The sequence below is a fragment of the Marmota flaviventris genome, chromosome 12 (assembly GCF_047511675.1).
Source record: "Marmota flaviventris isolate mMarFla1 chromosome 12, mMarFla1.hap1, whole genome shotgun sequence".
NCBI classification, from domain to species: Eukaryota; Metazoa; Chordata; class Mammalia; order Rodentia; family Sciuridae; genus Marmota; species Marmota flaviventris.
This window is the reverse complement of record NC_092509.1, coordinates 61,429,046-61,448,316: the sequence shown is the minus strand read 5'-3', so window position 1 is coordinate 61,448,316 and position 19,271 is coordinate 61,429,046. Positions and strand designations below refer to the sequence as shown.

At 39.4% G+C, this 19,271-nt stretch overlaps 1 protein-coding gene across 1 annotated transcript in view; it reads right to left on the bottom strand.

The window, feature by feature from the left end:
* Positions 1-12,249: 12,249 nt before the first annotated feature.
* Positions 12,250-19,271, bottom strand: part of Dusp10 (dual specificity phosphatase 10) — a 39,981-nt gene continuing 32,959 nt past the window's right edge. The window contains exons 3-4 of the mRNA XM_027934801.2: positions 16,499-16,870; positions 12,250-13,513 (exon numbers count right to left, since the gene is read on the bottom strand). Coding sequence (XP_027790602.1) covers positions 13,248-13,513; positions 16,499-16,870 — 638 coding nt within the window. The 3' untranslated portion in view covers positions 12,250-13,247. The remainder of the gene's footprint in view (positions 13,514-16,498; positions 16,871-19,271) is intronic.

Here is a 19,271-nt window from a genome sequence, read left to right as displayed (position 1 = left end):
GATTTAGGATATTCAATTGTCTTTGTGGTCTTAGAGTTTCATCTTCCACTTATCTATAGCTTTTTTTCTTTCTTTTTGTAGTGCTGGGGTTTGAAACCAAGAGCTTTGCTCATACTAAGCTAATGCACTAGCACTGAGCTACATCCCCAGGCAGGAGCATATATTTCATATATCCTAAGTCTTCCTGTCCCTGCCAAACCTCAAGGCAATAGCAGGGGATCATTCTATCTTAAGAATATTCACAAGGAGATGCTTTTTTTGATGCAAAGTGGCTCCTGTTGAGGTGAACAGCTCCAGAGGGAAAAGAAAAATTTTCACTTTCCGGGTATTTATTTGGAGGACTTGCTAGCCATGAAGGTCACTCTCAGGACTGAGAACACCAAGTCTCAGGGAGCAGGTACTCAGACACTGCAGCCCAACTACAGAGACAGGCCCAGATTCTGCATCTCTGACAAGCCATTTGGGCTGTGTATTTTTGTATTTAGGTTATGAGTTCTTTATATCTTCCCAACTCATGAGCTTCAAGCATTCACAGTCACCCAGGTGACTTTCTCTCACAGCTGCAAATGCCCAGTGGTGGCAGACACTGCACTGCCCTGGAGACACATCCCTCAGGCAATTTTATAGCCTCTTAGCCTCCTCTGAAATTGATTAAAGTGGATTGGTACAGGTAGCAGAGGAACAGAGATGGTGACATCTTTGGGAGATCTAAAGCCACATGAATTACCCAACAGGAGAGTTGCAATAAACTAAGAGGCTGCATTTCTCCAAATCTAGATGGTGGACACATATCACCTTTTTAACGGACATGTTCACTCAAGTTCTATGGTTGTCAGGAGCATCTAATGAGCCTATGTCAAGAATTGCACCATTTATGACACCACCAGCTATCATAAGACATATAGAAGGGAGTTTCAGATGAGGAGTGTCAATATTGCCTCTACTTCTGGGACTCTTGAATAGTTATTTTCTCACCCAAAGAAGTAACATAGGTGCCATTTGTCAGTCTCCCTCCTTTGCTGATTGGTTTCTTTAACAGATTTAAGGGCCTAGGCTAGACTTTGTATTTGGTGTTGCACATATAGCAGTGAACAGGTAGATAAGACTCTGGCCTCACGGAGTCTACAGCTTAGTGAGTGAGGCAAACTTTACGGAAGCAGTCAGAAAATTAATTTTATGTTTAAAATTGTGATAGTATGACAAAATGTACAGGATGCTATAACCAGTTTTAAAATATTCTGGTTGGTAGTAAACTGCCAATTTCCGCAGTATAAATATTTCTGCCACGGTTGATTATAAGCTACCAAATGTTGCTATCTCACAGAATTCCAGAACATTTAACAAGTAGCTCCCTTCAGTCAGTGTTAGCCAACTCCAGCCCACCCCTGGGTCACATAGAACACGATAGAGACTGCACTGAATTATGGGGGTCAGAGTTTTCCTGATGTGGTGAAATTTGAACTGAGCTTGGCAAGATCAGAGTTAACTGGGGAAAGAATGAGAGCAAAATACTTTCCAAGCAAGGGAATAGTTTGGGCAAAGACTCTGAGGTAGGAAGAAACATGCTGTTTGATGTAAAGGGAGAAGGTCAGTGTGGTGGAGTCTGTTATGACTCCAAAGCAGATGAGATAGTAACTATTGTTATTATCATCATTTCAGATGTAAGAAAGCTGAGCTGCAAGACAGACTGAGTAAAGGAGCAAACTGCTCAAGGTCACTCAACAGTACAGTGGTTGGTAGGGAATGGATCTGGATGGAGGACAGCTTTGTGTAAGTCTACCAGGTTATCACTACCTTTGCTTCCTTTCAGCTGAAACTTGAAGGAGCGCACAAGAGCCAAACCATGCTGAAGCTAGTGAAATTTGGGACTTAGTTCTAAGAACAGTACCAACTTCATTTCTCAGGGCACCTATCTAGGCTGGCAGTTCCTAACCATTTGACAAAAGTTGTAAAGACAACTTCATCATAACGAGTGTGTTCAACCACAAGCACAAATTGACATATGGTTTCTCAAGGTTCACAGAAACCTTGAAGTCCATTTACAATCTCTGTAGTCACCCAAAAGCTACCGGAAAAGAACCTGTTATGGGCTGCAGCTTCTCCTTCTGCTTGTCTTTTGCCTGTTCTGTCTAGAATGTTCCTTTGTATGTAGGTCTTGCTCTCTATCTTACTGCAATTTTCTAGCTTCTCTTGCTATTCTAGGAACCAAACACTTCATCTTTTATTGGAGTCCTGGAGCCACATCATTTGAAATACCTTTTGGGCTAGGGTCAGATGTTAATTTTTATTTCAACCTGCTTCCTGACACCTTTGCCCCTTGATTCCCTAACCATTACCTGTTAGCTCCTATTCTAGCATTTTCCTTAAAGATCCACACCCTTAGACATCCTTTGTTAAAAAAAATGCCATTAAAATTATCCATATGTCTTTCAATAATTCAATTTCCAATAAGTCCACATGGCATGCATTGAATTCTATTTCTGAGTAAAATTCTAATATACTTGATCTTCCTTGTTTGTAAACACTTTGGGATTTAAAAGAGATATTTGAAAAAATGTGAGATTTTTGAAAAGAAAATACTATTGAAATGCAGAGCATTATAATTATGATAATCATTATTTTGTTGCTATTCCACTATTACTCTTGATATTGTCCCTCTTCTCTGTCCCAATTCTTCCATCCAAAACAAGGAGAGAAGCTTTAAGTCAGATAAAGACAGAAAAAAAATAGATCTTGTGTTACTGTCTGTTATGGCATCCTTAGGAGGTAGATGACAGATTTTTGATTTTTTTTTTTAACCATCACACAAATACAGTGGCTCATAGAAATCTCACATAGCTTGTGAGAATTGTTTTCTGGAATTTTTTGAGCTGATGACTTTTTAATTTGTTTTTTTAAGTTTTATTGATTTTATTTTCTTTTAATACACAACAGCAGAATGCATTATAATTCTTATTATACATATAGAGTACAATTTTTCATATCTTTGTATATAGATTATGTTCATGCCAATTCATGCCTTTATACATGTACTTTGTGGGTTTTTTTGCATTACAATTCTTATTACACATATATATCACAATTTTTCATATCTCTGTTTATATATAAAGTATGTTGACACCCAATTTGAGTCTTCATACATGTACTTTGGATAATGATGTTCATCACATTCCACCATCCTTGCTAATCCCCTGCCCCCTCCCTTCCCTCCCACCCCTCTGCCCTATCTAGAATTCATCTATTCCTCCCATGCTTCCCCTCCCTACCCCATTATGAGTCAACCTCCTTATATCAGAGAAAACATTTGGCATTTGTTTTGGGGGATTGGCTAACTTCATTTAGCATTATCTTCTCCAATGCCATCCATTTACCTGCAAATGCCATGATTTTATTCTCTTTTATTGCTAAGTAAAATTCCATTGTGTATATATGCCACATTTTTTTTAATCCATTCATCCACTGAAGGCATCAAGGTTGGCGCCACAGTTTAGCTATTGTGAATTGGGCTGCTATAAACATTGATGTGGCTGTGTCCCTGTAGTATGCTGTTTTTAAGTCCTTTGGATATAGTCTAAGGAGAGGGATAGCAGGGTCAAATGGTGGTTCCATTCTCAGATTTCCAAGGAATCTCCATACTGCTTTCCATATTGGCTGCACCAATTTGCAGTCCCACCAGCCATATATGAGTGTACCTTTTTCCCCACATCCTCTCCAACACTTATTGACTTTTTTAGATGGCAGACACCAATAAGATCAAAATTCCGATTAATCAATAATAAGACACCACATGAAATACAGGCAAGGCACTAACCTGGATGCTAAAAGACAGATCCAATGGCCTCTTTGCCCTGAACACTATATGGGATTCTACCCTGTGAGGGTGTATTCTTGCCTTGCATTAGGCCACTGCAAGATATAAAAAAAGCAAATGTTTGTTAAATGAATAAACAAATGATAAATGTTAAGGCACAGTGCTACCTTGCATTGGAAAAATAAATTCCCTGAGCATTCCAGCCATTCATATTCAAATTGGAAGGGAAATGCCTTTCTGATGATCTTCTAGGAATAGACGCATATAAGGAGTAAAAACTAAAGGATGGATAATTGGATTCTTTTTACTTTCAGATCTGTCTCTCTAGTTGCTTCTCCTGCTTAGTAGGCTATTATTCATGTGAATTATTGTTTAGTGGACCCCCAGTGATTTAGTAGATTTTTGAAATTTGGTATTATTAAAAAAAAAAACTTCTCTGATGGAAGTAACATTTGTCAAGATTCCTGGTTTTATATCAGGAACATGCTAGGTGCTTTGTCCACATTAGTTCATTTAATCCTCACAACAAACACAGTAAAGTAGGAAAAGAAGACTCAGAGAGGTTAAATTCCTTAGTCAGTGCCACAGAGGACTCATAACTACTAGCTATGTGTTTCCGCTATATGAGGGCAACCCTTAAGAAAAGAGTGTTGTGTTTTATCCTCTAGGATATTTCAGTTGATGTTTATCCAGAGGAGATAATGCTCCCCACTAGAGGATAAATATCAGGATGAAGATGATCCACTCAAGTACTCCCTCCCTACTTTGAACTTCCAATCATAAATCAGAAGCAAATGATTATAATCTCATTATTTCTTAGGCAATCGTAAGTCAGATATGTCTGAGGAGTGCTCTGCAGCCTCATGATCAAAACCTCAACCTTATTCTGGCACCAAAGACAAGCAGCTTTTAGAAAATTCTCTTCCACCACATCTCCCTATTTATCCCCTTCCCACAAATATACTGCATCATAAGGGAATACTGTTATGGACGAACAAACATGTTCATGTTTTGACTGCATGAAAGGAGGAGGTATAGGAAGAGAAAGAAATTGCAAAGTTAAAAGCCTTGGGTCTGAATATATACAAAGTCAATCATCAGAAAATAAATAAATACCTTTTGGAAGCAAATCAAGCTTAACTCTCTCAGTAAAAAAGATGAGGGAAAAATAAGAAGTGAAAGAATGATTTGGGGTCTAGTTATAAGAAATAATGGTAATGAATTGAAGAAGACGTTGTTGTGGATTTGCTACCTTAGGTAGAGAGACTTCCCATCAATCTCTGAGTGTCTGTTCTCACCAGGGCTGGAACTGGCCAAAGAGGCATTGGAGTCTGAGAAACTCCACCTGCTATACCCTGTAGCACGTGGAGTCCATCCTCTGCCTTGCTCCCTGTTACTTACCATTTCCTGGACATGCTGACCTGTCTTGGAAGAGCAGGACCTGTGATTATGTGCTTGAGAAATTCGACTGGCCACTCCACTCTGCCTGCCTCTAAGAAGACTGGAAGTAGCTGGGAACGGATGCCTCTTCCTTTACCTTATCTATGACTAAGAGAATCAATAAATAAAAGTACCATCTAACTCGCCCCTTGGACAACTTGGAACTCAACTCTAATTTTTCACAATGATTACTTGTCAATAACTCTGTCAATAACAATTTTTTTATTGGCTTCTTTTCCTAAACGTCTGCCTCCAGCCCCATCTCCAGTACCAGTTTTATCAAAGATCACCTCATCAATTTCCTATTTTATAATCCCTGCTAATAGTCTGCAGCTGAGAAAACCAAAGACAAGGCAGAGTCTATTTCCAAAATTCCACAGTTGACTCACAATAAGTCGAGTATTCTCTAGAAGGCATAAGTCTGAAAGTTCATGCTTAGGGTAACCAGGTGGGACATGCATCATCCGCATGGTGAGAAGTCACTCCCAATGCTAATACTGGACCTGCATGTTGATCACTGAGTTTTGGGACATGATTTTATTCTTTGGAGAGAGCATATAGAAATAGGGCAGATAGGATCTGTGGAATCTCCTCTTCAGGAGCATTCAGGTTTCTTTATGAGAATATAGAGCCAAAAGCAGCGAGGATGATATGGAGAATTAGCCTTGAGTTATGGAGTATAAAATGTCTCTGAACCCAACCACTTTAAAAATCCATTACATCATTGAAGTCTGATCTGGAAAAAAAAGATGATGGGTGATGTTGTTCTTAGAAAGGTGATCCTATCAGAATAAGGAGTAGACTCAATCATCAGGGAGCTCTAACTCTGCCCTACTGACCTCTATCCCCATTCCTCAGGGGTTGGTTTGGAGGATGAAGGAAGATAGATCCTTGAGGCCAGAGAGGAGTTCAAGTGCTAGCCTTGAATTGCAATACCATTTGAAGCAATTCTTGGAGGGAATTAATGTAATTGTTTTCCTTACATTCATTCCAAACCCACTCCCTCCTGTATGTCATTTTCCATGTGTAGGCTGTAATGTGCAAAGTGAACTGTGGTGGATTAAAGATGGTCACAAATTGTTCGCTACTCATCCTATTGAGGGATGGAGTTTAATTTCCCTCCCCTTGAATCTGTGCTTGTATTAATGACTCATTTAGTACACAAAATTTGGCAGAAGCAATATGGAATTTCAGAGTTTATGTGCTTTAGAAGACTTGCGGTTGTTTTTACATCTAGAGCCAGTATACTCCATAGCACTAGAAGTATAGACAGGAATTGTACATGAAACCATTCATCCAATAAGTCAATTATAGAGCAGACACTTAGAATTATGGAGCAAAACTATTATGGTGTTTTCAGAATAGCAGTTTGAAGCTGGTAGCTTCAACATAGACCATCAAGTTATAATACCACCTGAATTTCTCTTGATGGACTAAGTGTTGTCAATCCAGCAAATCTAAGTTGGGCATGGATGACAGCATTTCATTATCAAGTGGCAGTGGAATATATGAGAGAGTAAGCACAAGCACACTGAATAAATAAGTGACTCAGATTCCCATGGTTTGCTATAATCTCTTGGAACATACACACATAGACTCATATGAGCTTCTCAGTGAACAGCGGACTTAAAAGATAAATATTTGACATTGTTTAAAGAAAATTTTGCATAATATCTTGGTATCATCCAAAACTAAATGGTTACATCATTGCTGCCTTGCTCAAGGGTGACCCAGGCAGATAGGTGAAGGAATTTTTTTTTTCCCAATGGACAGAACTTTTCATCAGTGTACTTGACTATTTATTTTGTCTGAAAGGAGAAAGAGAGAGCCAGTGATATGAATCTACATTGCTTCATGGGAAGTAACTGGTGGAGTAATATGATATATATTGGTCAGAGGAAAGACTGGGAAAGAAGAAATATGCACAGACTTCCTTGAATGGACACAGAAGGGCCCATGTGAATGCTCACCGCAGCTCAACCTCAGGATAGAAAGATCTTAATAATGGGAAAAAATGACACATTGTGGACCTCTGTCAGATCTTTTTCCAGTCACTCCCTTCCTTGTTTGATTAGCTTGTAAGGAAAGTGATTCTGGTGGCAGATGTGGACAGTGTGTGTGAGTTCAGCAACATGAATTTACACTCGCCAAGGCTAATCTGACGATAGCCATTGAGAAATGTCCAGTTCAAAAAAAAGTGAGATCAACACTGAGCCCCTGAAATAGCACAACCCTTTGTAAGAATCAGCCCCTATCTGAGAGTGAGTTAGTTACAATGGCCTCTCTTCCTATCATAAAAGGGCAGCGGTTTGTTATCAGTGCATAGAAAATTAATCTTCATGGTGTCTTTCCTACCTGTCATACTTTTGCCAAAAAAAGTGCAAATGTGAATTTATAGAATTCTTACATCTTATTTGCCATCATATTCTTCCATATGCTTTACTTCTGACCAAGGAATTTATTTTGCAGTAAATAAAGCGTTGGAATAGGCTCATTTGTACTCATAGAATTCATTAGTTTTACTGTGTTATCCATCATTGGAAGGTGGAATGGTTCTTTTGACAATTTTGTTAGTGTGCTAGACAGAAGGAAACTCTTTATCAGGTTCAGGTAATGTCCTGAAAGATGCAGTGGATTCTCTAAACCAGCAACCAATATATCTTACTGTTTCTTCATTATTCTGGGTCCAGGAATCAAAGGGTGGAAATGAGTTTCCTCTCACTATTGCCACTAGTGATTCACTTGCAAAATTTGTTCTCTCCACCCTCAATGTTATGCTCTGCTTGTCTAGAAGTCTTGGTTGCCAAGGGATAGATGCTTCTATAGGGAAATGTAACGGTGATGACATTAAGCTGGAAGTTGGTACTGTGTGCTGGCCACTTTGGGCTCCTCATGATAAAGAATCAACAAATAAAGCAGAGTTTTGCTCTACTGAATGGAATGACTGTGGCTTTCAAAAGGAAGGAGGGGGCTGGGGATATATACTTGCCTAGTATGTGCAAAGCCCTGGGTTCAATTCCTAGTACAGGGGTAGAGTGGAGGGGAGCAGAAAGGAAATTGAACTACTAGCAAACTGTAACATAGTAAGAGCTATGTCTGGAACTCAGGGATATCTCTTTTACTCTCACGTTCTGTGAGGACCTTGTTTACTGTAACAAAGTATATGGAAAATGACCCAATACAAGTCCTGTTGCCAAGGCCTGGATCCTTCAAAAATGAAGATTTAAGTCACCGTGACCAAGTGACATGTTTGCTGAGGACAAAGGATATATGGAATGGGTAGCAACAAGGGAAGTTATAAATACCACGTACAGCCACAAGATCAGTTATGGAAATTAGAATGGTAACACTTATATTTATTATTTTGATATAAAATGTATTTACCAATTCTTTTTCCTCCCCTGTTGTCCATCTAATATAAAATGTGATCAATGTAATTATCTTTTGTATTAGTTCCCTAGGGCTGCTGTAATAAAGTACCACAAACTGTGTGGCTTATAAGAGAAATTTATCCTCATATAGTCTGGAGGTTATAAGTACAAAATCAATGTGTTAGCTGGTCAGTTAGCTTCAAGAGGCTTTAAAGGAGAATCTGTTCTACCTCTCTCCTGGCTTCTGGTGGTTACTGGTAATCATTTGTGTTCCTTGGTTTGGAGATAAGATCACTCCAATCTCTGCCTCCATTGTCATGTGACATTTTGGGGATATGTGTGTGTGGGTCCAAATTTCTCTCTTCTAGTCAGTGAAATAGTCATTGAATTAAGCTCATCTTAACTCAGTATAACCTTTTATGAACTTGAGTACATCTACCAAGACCCCATTTTCAAATAAGATCATATTTATAAGGCCTCAGGTTTCAGCCTATCTTTTGGCAGACAAAATTCAAACATCTTTATATCTCCAGACTTCAAATGGAGAGTGGATCTCAGCTAGTTGAGGATTTAACGCCACCTCCAAATGAATAAAGTTACAAAATGGGCTCTGTGTCCTGTGTTGGGGAGATGCATCTTATTGGGTGTAATCAGCATTTTACTCACGTCTTTGTTTGGATGTTATATTTGTTTAAAAGAAGTATAGTTGGCAAGGGATGAACTATGGTGGCTTTATATAGTATCACCTCAGCTAAATCAAAACTATATTTCAGAACTCCATTTCCGTTTCACACTGGATTAGCCCCAAGGGAAATGTGCAGGAGGCTGGAAAAGCAGAATTGAAGCAGCAGCCATTATATTTTGAAGGGGGCCCCAGGAATTATTTTAACTAGCACACATTTTCACTGGTCCCATGGCTCACTTTAGGTCAGAAGCTGTGATTGCAGCTCCTAAAGTTGTCCCTAAAAGTTGATTGTGCTAGGTATGTGTTCAGTTCCATGGCAAAGGACACTAGATCCTTCAAATAACTCACATTAAGGTTGGTTAAGGGTTGATATGGGTTCTATTTTGTCTTCCTAATTCCTTCTTTGCTACTTCATGTCCAACTTGTCTCCCGGGTAACCTTACTGACTCAGAGATTTCAGGCCATCATAGAGGCAATCCTTTCCCTCTGCACTAGATTTTCACTAGATTCTACCATTGCCTGATGTCTGCTCCCTAGAATAAACTCCTTCCACATCTTCTAATGTTTTTGCTTCTGATCAAATCCTGATACATATATCTTGCAGGAAACATTGACAAAGGTGGTCCCAGAGGAAGAAATCAGAAGCTGTGGACAGCACTGCATTCATATCCTACCAACTTAAAAGGCTGAAAGTCATCCATAGGTGTCATTTTAGACACTATTTTTTTCTAAATACTTTATTATTGCTAATCTTCTGGGCACCAGTGCTTGCTTTTCTACTATTTCTTTCCTACAATCCACATACACAATTGTCTCTGATCAGAGCTTCAAATCAAACACCTGAAATTGAATGCTACATGTTTGGGAAGAAAATCCCACAAATATGTGCAAAAGTGGCTTGTTTGCAGGTGCCTGTCCAAAAAGAAGGCAAAGGTCAATATTGATTGATCTTTATTCCATCCAGCTTGCCAGATGTTTTACCTTCCACAAGGGAGGATCTAGTTAGAGCAATTTAGTAGCATTCCTAGTTCATTTTTGGAGTATAATTCAAGTTCTAGTTCCTTACCAACACAGCTTTTTCTTTTACTCTATTATTCTGCTTCTTATATTTCATTGCTCTCAGTGGTTCATCTCTCCCTATTTACTTACTGCCAACATGTGAGTGCTGGGTTTTGTCTTCCTTTCATATCTCTTTCTCCTTGTCCTTTGTTGTCATCTTCCCCTAGTTACCTTCCACACTGCCCATCTTGGTCCAAAAGTAGCTGGTATAAGTTCCACAAAATATGAACTCTCTATCCTGGTTAATATTCACTAATTGGAGAAGTGCCAACTATTGAAATATGTGTATAGAGAGGTGGTGGAGCTCCTGGTCTGTCCAAGTTAAGTGAACGGTGATGCCTACATTAAATGCTTTTAATTATTCTATTAAATCGTTAAATTCATTTGGCACAAAATGATGCCTGCATTGGTCAGTGACTCTGCTTTCTCACAAAGACACGATTATTTCCTAGCTTAGTACTAAAGTTCCCAGGCAACTAGTGAGGCCTAGAAACCTGGGAAGTCTGGTTTCTAGAGCAATGGCTTGGTTAATCCATATTGTTTTCATGAAATGGTTAAATTCCTCTTGAAAAAATAGAGGCTAAGTGACCCAAAGCAGATTAGTAGAAAAGACCTGAGTTCCTTTCAGAATTCTTGGTATGCTGGTTGGCAGAATTCCTGTCTGTCTAAGACAGGCCTTCTCTTGAAATCGTAAACTTCCAAAAACATAAATCATTTCCATGTAGCTCAAGAACAGAAACTGTATTCTTTTGTTTTTTTTGAAAGAAAGCACTTTACACACTATGAGAAATTTAACATTTGGATTTAAAAAAGAGTCTGATAAATTGCTACAAATTTTAAATCATCAATTATGTATCAAAAGCTTACTCCTTAAATATGCTCCAACATCAAGAAAATAGCCTGCTAATGAATTGTAAAGAGTAGAAAATACTGTAACAGATTTTAACTGATTAACACTTTACATTAAATTAAAATAATCTCAAGTAGCTGTTAATTCCTGTTAAATTCAAGCTCTACTTTTAATAAAAGAAAAAATCAATCCCACTGTAAGCAGAAATCTATTAAAAATAAACAAAAAATATTGTTATAACATTTGTAAGCAAATGTTCACAAAAATATTTGTCAAATATAGTCACGTAGCATGAGACATGCCAGAATTCTTCAACTCTAACTCAGACCTGGAAAATTTCAGTTTGTTGCAAATCTTCCCTGTGGCTAAGTCTCTCTAGACATATACTTCAGTAAAACAGGAAATGTTTGGATTGTATTCTTCCCCTACCCCCACCTGTCTGTGGATTGATAACCCTATGATACATTAACTAAGTGCTGCTATAGGTAAGTTGTGCTTGCAAAACTGAGTCTGACTTGCTAAGACTAGGGGACAAAAAAATGGCTGCAAATGCACTATCCGGTGAATGCCACCAAAGATGTCAATTGAATAAATGGCAATGAAGGCAATGGGGACTTTAGAGACAGAAATGGCAGATTGTCACAAACAGTTATCAATTAGCCATTGGGAGAGATCATTGACTTCTAACCCATCAGGCAGTGATTTGGTTATCAAGGCTCAAAGGCTGATGAGAATGCTTACATTCTTGAGGTCACCTTAACTAGGGCTTCCCCAATGTAAGAGGAATTATACTTATGGATGAGATGACAGGAGAAGATAATAGGGAATGGAGGGCATTCATAACTGGGCAGACCAACCCTGGAGATCTTCAGCTTCATCGAAGATTCTCTGCTTCACACCCTCATCTCCCTTCCCTATGTCAAAACATGTGCTTTACGTCTAATTATGTCATATGTACAAGCTTCCAGAGGTAAGAGAGGCTTGATCCTGAGTTGAAGTAAAAAAGAGTGGGCAAAAACGACACATCTCAGAATGAGTTTCATTTATATAATGAAAATAAATTTTTACACAATCAACAGAAACACACAAAGTTTGTTTTTGTTTTTTTTTTGCGAAAAATATTTTTAAATAAATTTTTGTCATTTTTTTTTTACATTCTGATATACATATGTAACAAGGTTTATGGCACTATAACCAGAATCAAATCCAAAAAAAAAAAAAAAAAAAGGAAAAAGGTGGGAAGGAAAGTAATTGGTTTTGTTGAATTTCTTTCTACCTCCAAGCTGGCAATTTTGCACTATTTGTCTATCATTCACTTGCCAGCTCTAACTTGTTTGCACACTCAAAACACCACATTATTGCACAAAAGCCAGTGAAGGCCTATGGTATAATGGTCAGTCAGTTCCTTGTTGTTTCAAAAAGTCTCTTCAACCCAGGGGGGGGGGGGAGAAAAGTCCAGAGCATAAAACACTATTCTCTATTTCTTTAAAGAATACGTGAAGGGTTCTTAGACCACTCAAGCTGCCCTGATCTTCTCTTTGCACCAAGGAGCACAGCAGGGCTTGGTTGGGTTGGGTTTTTATTTCCTATATGGATGGCCCAGGTGGCTCCTAGGTCCTCATGATCCAATGTCTTTTCTACTTACTTTTGGTTCTTTTTAAATGGTGTATTATGGGATCTTAGGTCTATGAACCTGCACAGACTATTTAGTCATAAACTCTACAAAAAGCTTAAAAGGAAAAGGGGGAGAAACAAGTTTTATTATATTTTTATTGTTGGCTTAAAAAAAAATGACCTCTTTAACCTCCCTGCTTTGTCAGTTTGTGGGAAGTAAATCTCAATGGCATCAAAAGTTATAGTCTTCTCACACTTGTTAAAAATAAAGTCTTTAAACAAGTTTGTTTCCATTCACAAACTTTACCCCCAACTAAAAAAAGGAAAAAAAAAAGGGGGGGGGGGGGCCAGAACCCATCCTCCTTCCTTTTTCGCACCCCCAAAGGAGAGCAGCAATCCTTTCCACCCTGACCACTGTCACACGACCGTCTCCACACCCATCAGCTTTGGCGTAAGGATGCGTGGCGTCACACCATTGTTTAGGTCTTCCTCAAACTCCAGCAACTGCCCCATGAAGTTAAGATTTGGAGAAATAATTGGTCGTTTGCCTTTGACAAATTTGTAAGCATCAGTCATGGTCATTCGTGTGTGCTTCATCAGGTAGGCGATGACAATGGTGGCAGAGCGGGACACTCCGGCCTGGCAGTGGATGAGAAGCCCCTTCCCACACTGATGAGCTTCCTCTGAAAAGAGAGAGAGAAGAGATGAAGGGAAGGAGAAAGAGATGGACAGAGACAGGTTAACACGGACCTGAACTTGCCCAGGCTTCATTTGGTAGAGAAAGAATAAATTTAAATGGTTTTTAAAATTAAGTAAAAATATACTAGTCAATTCTGCATGCTTAGGTTGCACTTCCAGAACCGGCTAAAGTCAGTATTAGCATGAGCAAGAGGCTACATATTTACATTTAGAGAGGAGATGGAGTAAAGGAAGCATTCATCGGAACAGTATCTCACGGCAGGACAGAAGCTGAAGCTGTACTTTCAGCACAATGAATGGGCTTATGTATTAAGCAAGCTGCAAATCAAGTAGTACCTCTGTCAAATATCTAGTGTGTGTGTGTGTGTGTGTGTGTGTGTGTGTGTGTGGCGGGGAGGTACTGGGGATTGAACCCAGAAGTACTTTCCCACAGAGCCACACACCCAGCCCTTTTTATTTTTTATTTTGAGACAGGGTCTCGCTAAGTTGCTTAAGGCCTCCCTAAGTTGCTGAGGCTGACTTTGAACTCAGATCCTCCTGCCTCAGCCTCCTGAGCTCCTGGGATTGTAGGCATGTGCTACCATGTCCAGCACATTTCTTTCTCTATACTACAGAATTGGGAAGTGAAAGGAGGGGAAGGCAGGGGATGTGGGGATTAAGAATGAAACAGACATTATTACTGTATGAATGTATGTGACTGTATGACCAATGTGATTCTACAATATGTATACTCAGAAAAATGAGAAATTATATCCCATCTATGTATGAAAAAAAAAAAAAAGAATTGCTTAGTTTAGGAACAGACATTAAATGGATGAGAGATTTTAGCTTCTCACTAGGAAAGTCAATTATGGCCGAGTTTAAAGACTTATGGTTTAAACCAGAGTGTCGCCCTCTCTTAAGTGTTCAAAATCCCCCTTGCATTCATGGAGGCTGCACCAATATGGCAAGGATCGGCAAGATGGAGGAATTCCCACATTGGCTCAGAATTTTGAGTCCCCAGAACTTCAAAGCTCCTGTCTAAATAATGGGAACAAAACCAGGTATCCCATTCAGAGAATATGGGAATATTGTCATTTGATTCAGGAATATGCTGGCACAGTTAAGCTCTAAACCTAGACTCCACTTAGTTTGTGTTAAGCACCGAGTGGTTATGATGTTAAACACCTTCTGTTTTCCAAAAACCACACTATGAGATTTTAGCTTATTGGATAACAATGAAAATAAAATTGTGCCCTGCAAGTTATGACTCTGAATTGCTTTCAGGCTAAATGCTGTTTGTTACTGGTTTTGTTTTCCTTCTAAAGAGCATGTAAGCCTGAGTAATCTATAAGGAATGTGAGTACTTGGGTTGAAATCCTCTCAGGACAAGTGTATCTTATGCTACTCATTAAATGGGAAGCAGATACCCCAACACCCTCCGCCTGGAATGAAGTCAGGTGGAACCACAGTCATGACATATATCAACCAGGAAGTTCCCTGTCTACTAGGGGACAAATATTTCTTCTGCAGGACTCAAGGACTGGCTCAGATTTTATTAATAAAAAAATCTGAAGCATCTTTACACTCATGTTGGCTGGCTGGGAATTAATTAATAGGGCATTACAAACACTGTTCCGGTATTTTGTAGAAAGGCTCATGGCCTGGGAATCAAGAACCCTGGATCCCCACTGCTTCTCTAACACTAGAATTCGGAGAATCTTGGAGAAGTCACTGTACTTATCTGAGCACAGCCACCAGTCTGAATTTCCTTCCAAACTGAATACTTCATGGTCCTACACTGAAGATACAATCAGCAAAGGAAAGAGTTGGGCAATGTGACCAAAGCTTGTCAGCTCCTCAGCAAATCCAGCAGGCTCTTAAACCTGAGGCTTTTTTATATATATATATATTTTTTTTTTCTGACTACGGAACATCAAACACGATGGGAGAAAGGCCAATGACAGCTTGCTGCAATAATGAGGAAAAGTACTGGGCCAGCCCTTTACCAAGATAGCAGTTAGAGTCCCTTGGAAAAATTATTGAGTGTCTGCTATATGCTAGAGTTCTCCAAATGATCACTTGAGTCTTACAGCAGAGTTCAAGGCTGCAGAAGTAACAAAATTTAATTAGGATTAGGCTGATGGTTGCTTCCTTTTAAAGATGAGAGCCTGCTATTGCTTGAATTGTTCTCCTAGGGCTATCTAATCTGATCTTTCCTGCTTCAGTTGAGTTTGCAAACTGTCAAAGGAAATCTTATATCATCTCACCGGCACTAACGTCCTCTCCATTTTGTTATCAAGTGCTTCAGAACCGAGACAAAGCAGAAAGGGAGAAAGAACTTGACCCCATCCCTTTCTCCCTCCTCTAGGATGAGGCAGTGCATAAGGAGGTTCACTTTGGCATTACCAGTCTGAAAAAGTTTCTTCAGAACAACCCTTCAGCAAATTCTACCTGTACCTCAGCCTCAGGTGAAGAGGTACCCACTGCAACTTAGTTTAATTCAAGGTAAGGAAATGCAATCACCTCTCACTCTGGGTGAACAAGGCTGAGTAGGATGCTAGGGAGAGATGGGCATTTGAAAGTGATATATTCACTCTATTTCATGTCCTGCAGGGCTCTGAGGGGACTTGGCAGATTGGGTAGCAGCAGTACCAGCTCTGATCCTCAATTCCTTACTTTCCCTCCTTTCTTCTAGTTTTAAAGCACGTAAATGCTAACCACTACCATTTTTTTTTCCATTGAGGATTTGAGGGATGGGCATTTCTAGTTGGACAGATGTCAACCAAATTATTTTTTTATGTCCATCCGGATGGCTCTGATATGTTAAGAACGAGGAGGACACTTTGGCTGCATTAGGTGACAGAACCCAAGACACCTCTGAGCAGCTGTTTCTGAGGAACACAGGAATAAACCTTGGACTTGATTTCAAAGCAGGAGCCAGAGGGAAAGGAAGGCAGAGGACAAGGACTCCCAATGGAGATTCTTACCAATGAACTCAAAAGCCTCTTCAAAGTACTGCCGCAGGTTCTGCTTGTTGCTGTCGGTGGCCGGCAGCCGCTTGTAGTTGAAGAGGCCTTTCTCGTAGTGGTAGAGGGGAAGGTGAGTGGTGACGTTGATGACATAGCCGATGTTCAGCCGCTGCATGGTGTCCAGGTCCTGAGCGTCCTGCTCATTGCCAAGGAACAGGAAGGGCAGGATGGGCGTCAGCTCTGCATTCTCGATGTCAGGGGTGGTGGGGACAGACTGAGGTAGCAAGCTCGAGGCCGCAGATGCACCGCCCCCCACCTCCCGGCACTCTTGGAGCTGGAGGGAGTTGTCACAGAGGTTTTCATGGTTCTGCTTAAAACTACTAAGTCCACCTGGAACACAAATACAGAAAGCAAGATTAAGAATTCAAAGCTGGCAGAAAATGCCAACTTCACAGTAAGAATCAGAGTACGTTGTTGCTTAGATGGATGTTTATGTATGTATAAACCCCAAACCCAAAATGCAAGAGTCCATTTGGGGAGCTTCCAGGACCAGCTTCAGAGTGTTTCTCTTCATGGAGGACTCTAGAAACGTGCTCCTTATACAAAGTGGGGCATGTCGTTCAGGAATGAGCATCAGGCAATTTCATCAGCTGCAAATGTGATCTGCCTCAAAGAGCCATAAGCCATATGCTCAGTGGCCTATATAGAACCTTGCACTTTGGGAGCAGAGGAAGGCATGGATGGCATCCTCTGGCTGAGAACTTCTGCCTGTAATCTGGCCCTGCACACGTGCCACCTTGCACCTTCATGCTCACCTTACCTGGAAGACCACATCTGCTCCTAATATAGCAGAGGGCTTACAAGCAAGGACCATGGCTATAACCCCAATGCCATCCTTCCTGGCTCTGTGACTTGGGCAAGCTCCTCCCTCTCTGTTCTTCTTCTGCTCAGATGAGGGTAATGATATCTATCTCTGAGTATGAATATGAGTCTAAAAATAAATATATTTAGCATATCGTCAGGCATATACTATTGCTCAGCAAATGTTAGTTATTTTTATAAATATTATTTATATGAATGTCCAAAGGTAGAAGCAGCTGAGAAATGATTGGAAAGGATAAGACAGGATTGCAGGGGCAGGGGAGATCATTCTTAAGGTCTCATTCTGATGTTTTTGCCTGCAGGTCCTGACATTTGTCAGCCTTGACTTCCAGTAGAAGGGAAGTGGAGTAGCTTGATCCCTTGAACCTGAGTTTTGAGGGCCCTAGGTATATAAAGCCTTCAGGAAACCTCTAATGGATCTATGAATACACTTTAAACATAAACTTCTGCTCTGCCTCCAAGAGTTATGGGTCTATCATAAAAAGTTTAAGCTGTACCTGTTTCGACAATTTTTAAATGCAAACATTCCCCACCCAACTATAGTTTCACTTATGGAAATTATCTTAGGAAAATCATTTAACAAAAGACCTTCAGCTAGATACGTGAAGACATCCACTATGGCATTATCAGTCTAATGGAAAAAGGAAAGCAAACAACAAAATAAAAATTAAAAAGAAAGTAAATTTTATTTTATTCATTCCATAGACTATTATGCGTTCATTAAGAGTAGTCATGAAAAGGTATAAATGAACAAAGAAACTGCTTATCATTAAGTGAAAAAAGCTAATTCAACAATAATTCACCAAAAGCTGAAGGACTACAGAGAGAGAGAGAGAGAGAAAGAACACACAATGTTAGGAAATATATAGATTATACTTTATGTTTTGATTTTCCTTTAATGTTATATTTAAATGCACAGATAAATGAACCCTAAGGATTATTATGAGGTTTAAATTATATAATATACATGTTAGGGCTCTGAAATCTGAATTGACATTATTAGCACTGAATGAGCTCTAAAATTCTGACTAGACAAAAACTAGATATCCTCTTGCTTTCTCTTTGAAAAGAGGGGGAAATTGGAAAACTCCTATTAGCTTTTTAAAAACCACCAAAATACAACATTCATTCCCATAGATGCCTTGTGTCTGTCTTGATAGTCCTTGGATTCAGGCAGAAAACACAAGGACGAATAGGATATGGTTCTGTTGAAACACGGACAGGAAGTCTATCTGTCCGCTAGCTTCTGACCCTAACATGTGTTCTCCATTTCAAGTTTCATCTGTGACAACCACAGGGGGAAGTCCAGACTATAGCCTAGACCAGGTATCATGTCTGTGTACAAGCAATGGACACTGAAACAGTTGTGCAAGACAGAGAAATCCATTTGTCATTAAGAGATGGTAACAATCCAAAAAAAATTCAAAGGGGCCATAATGGTCATATAATGATCATCCAAAATGAGTCAAGTAAAATCTTTTGTTTTTTGAAAAGAAAAATAAAATATTAACTCATTCTTACCGATTTCCAGAATTAAACTTTGCCCATACTGTTATTTATTATGCTATGAAATAATGATAAAGTGTGATCCCAAAAAGAATTTTTAAGTATAAAGAAAAAAAAAAGAACACAAAATTAGAATAAAATAAAAACTAGCCATTGTTACCATGATAAGCTCAGAAGGCACTCTGTTATTTTAAAATCTACTCAGCTTTGCCTCCACAAAATACAAGTAGATGGTTCCACACTGATTCTATGATGAGAGCCCAATTCATTCTTTTAAGAAAAAAATCAGTTGAGACATTTTTCTACATACGATGAGAGGAAAGATTCCCCCCACCCCCCAAAAAAAGTTCTCAAAAGAAGTGGGAAATCCTCTAAGCAGTGGGGGAAAAATTTCTCTCTGTTC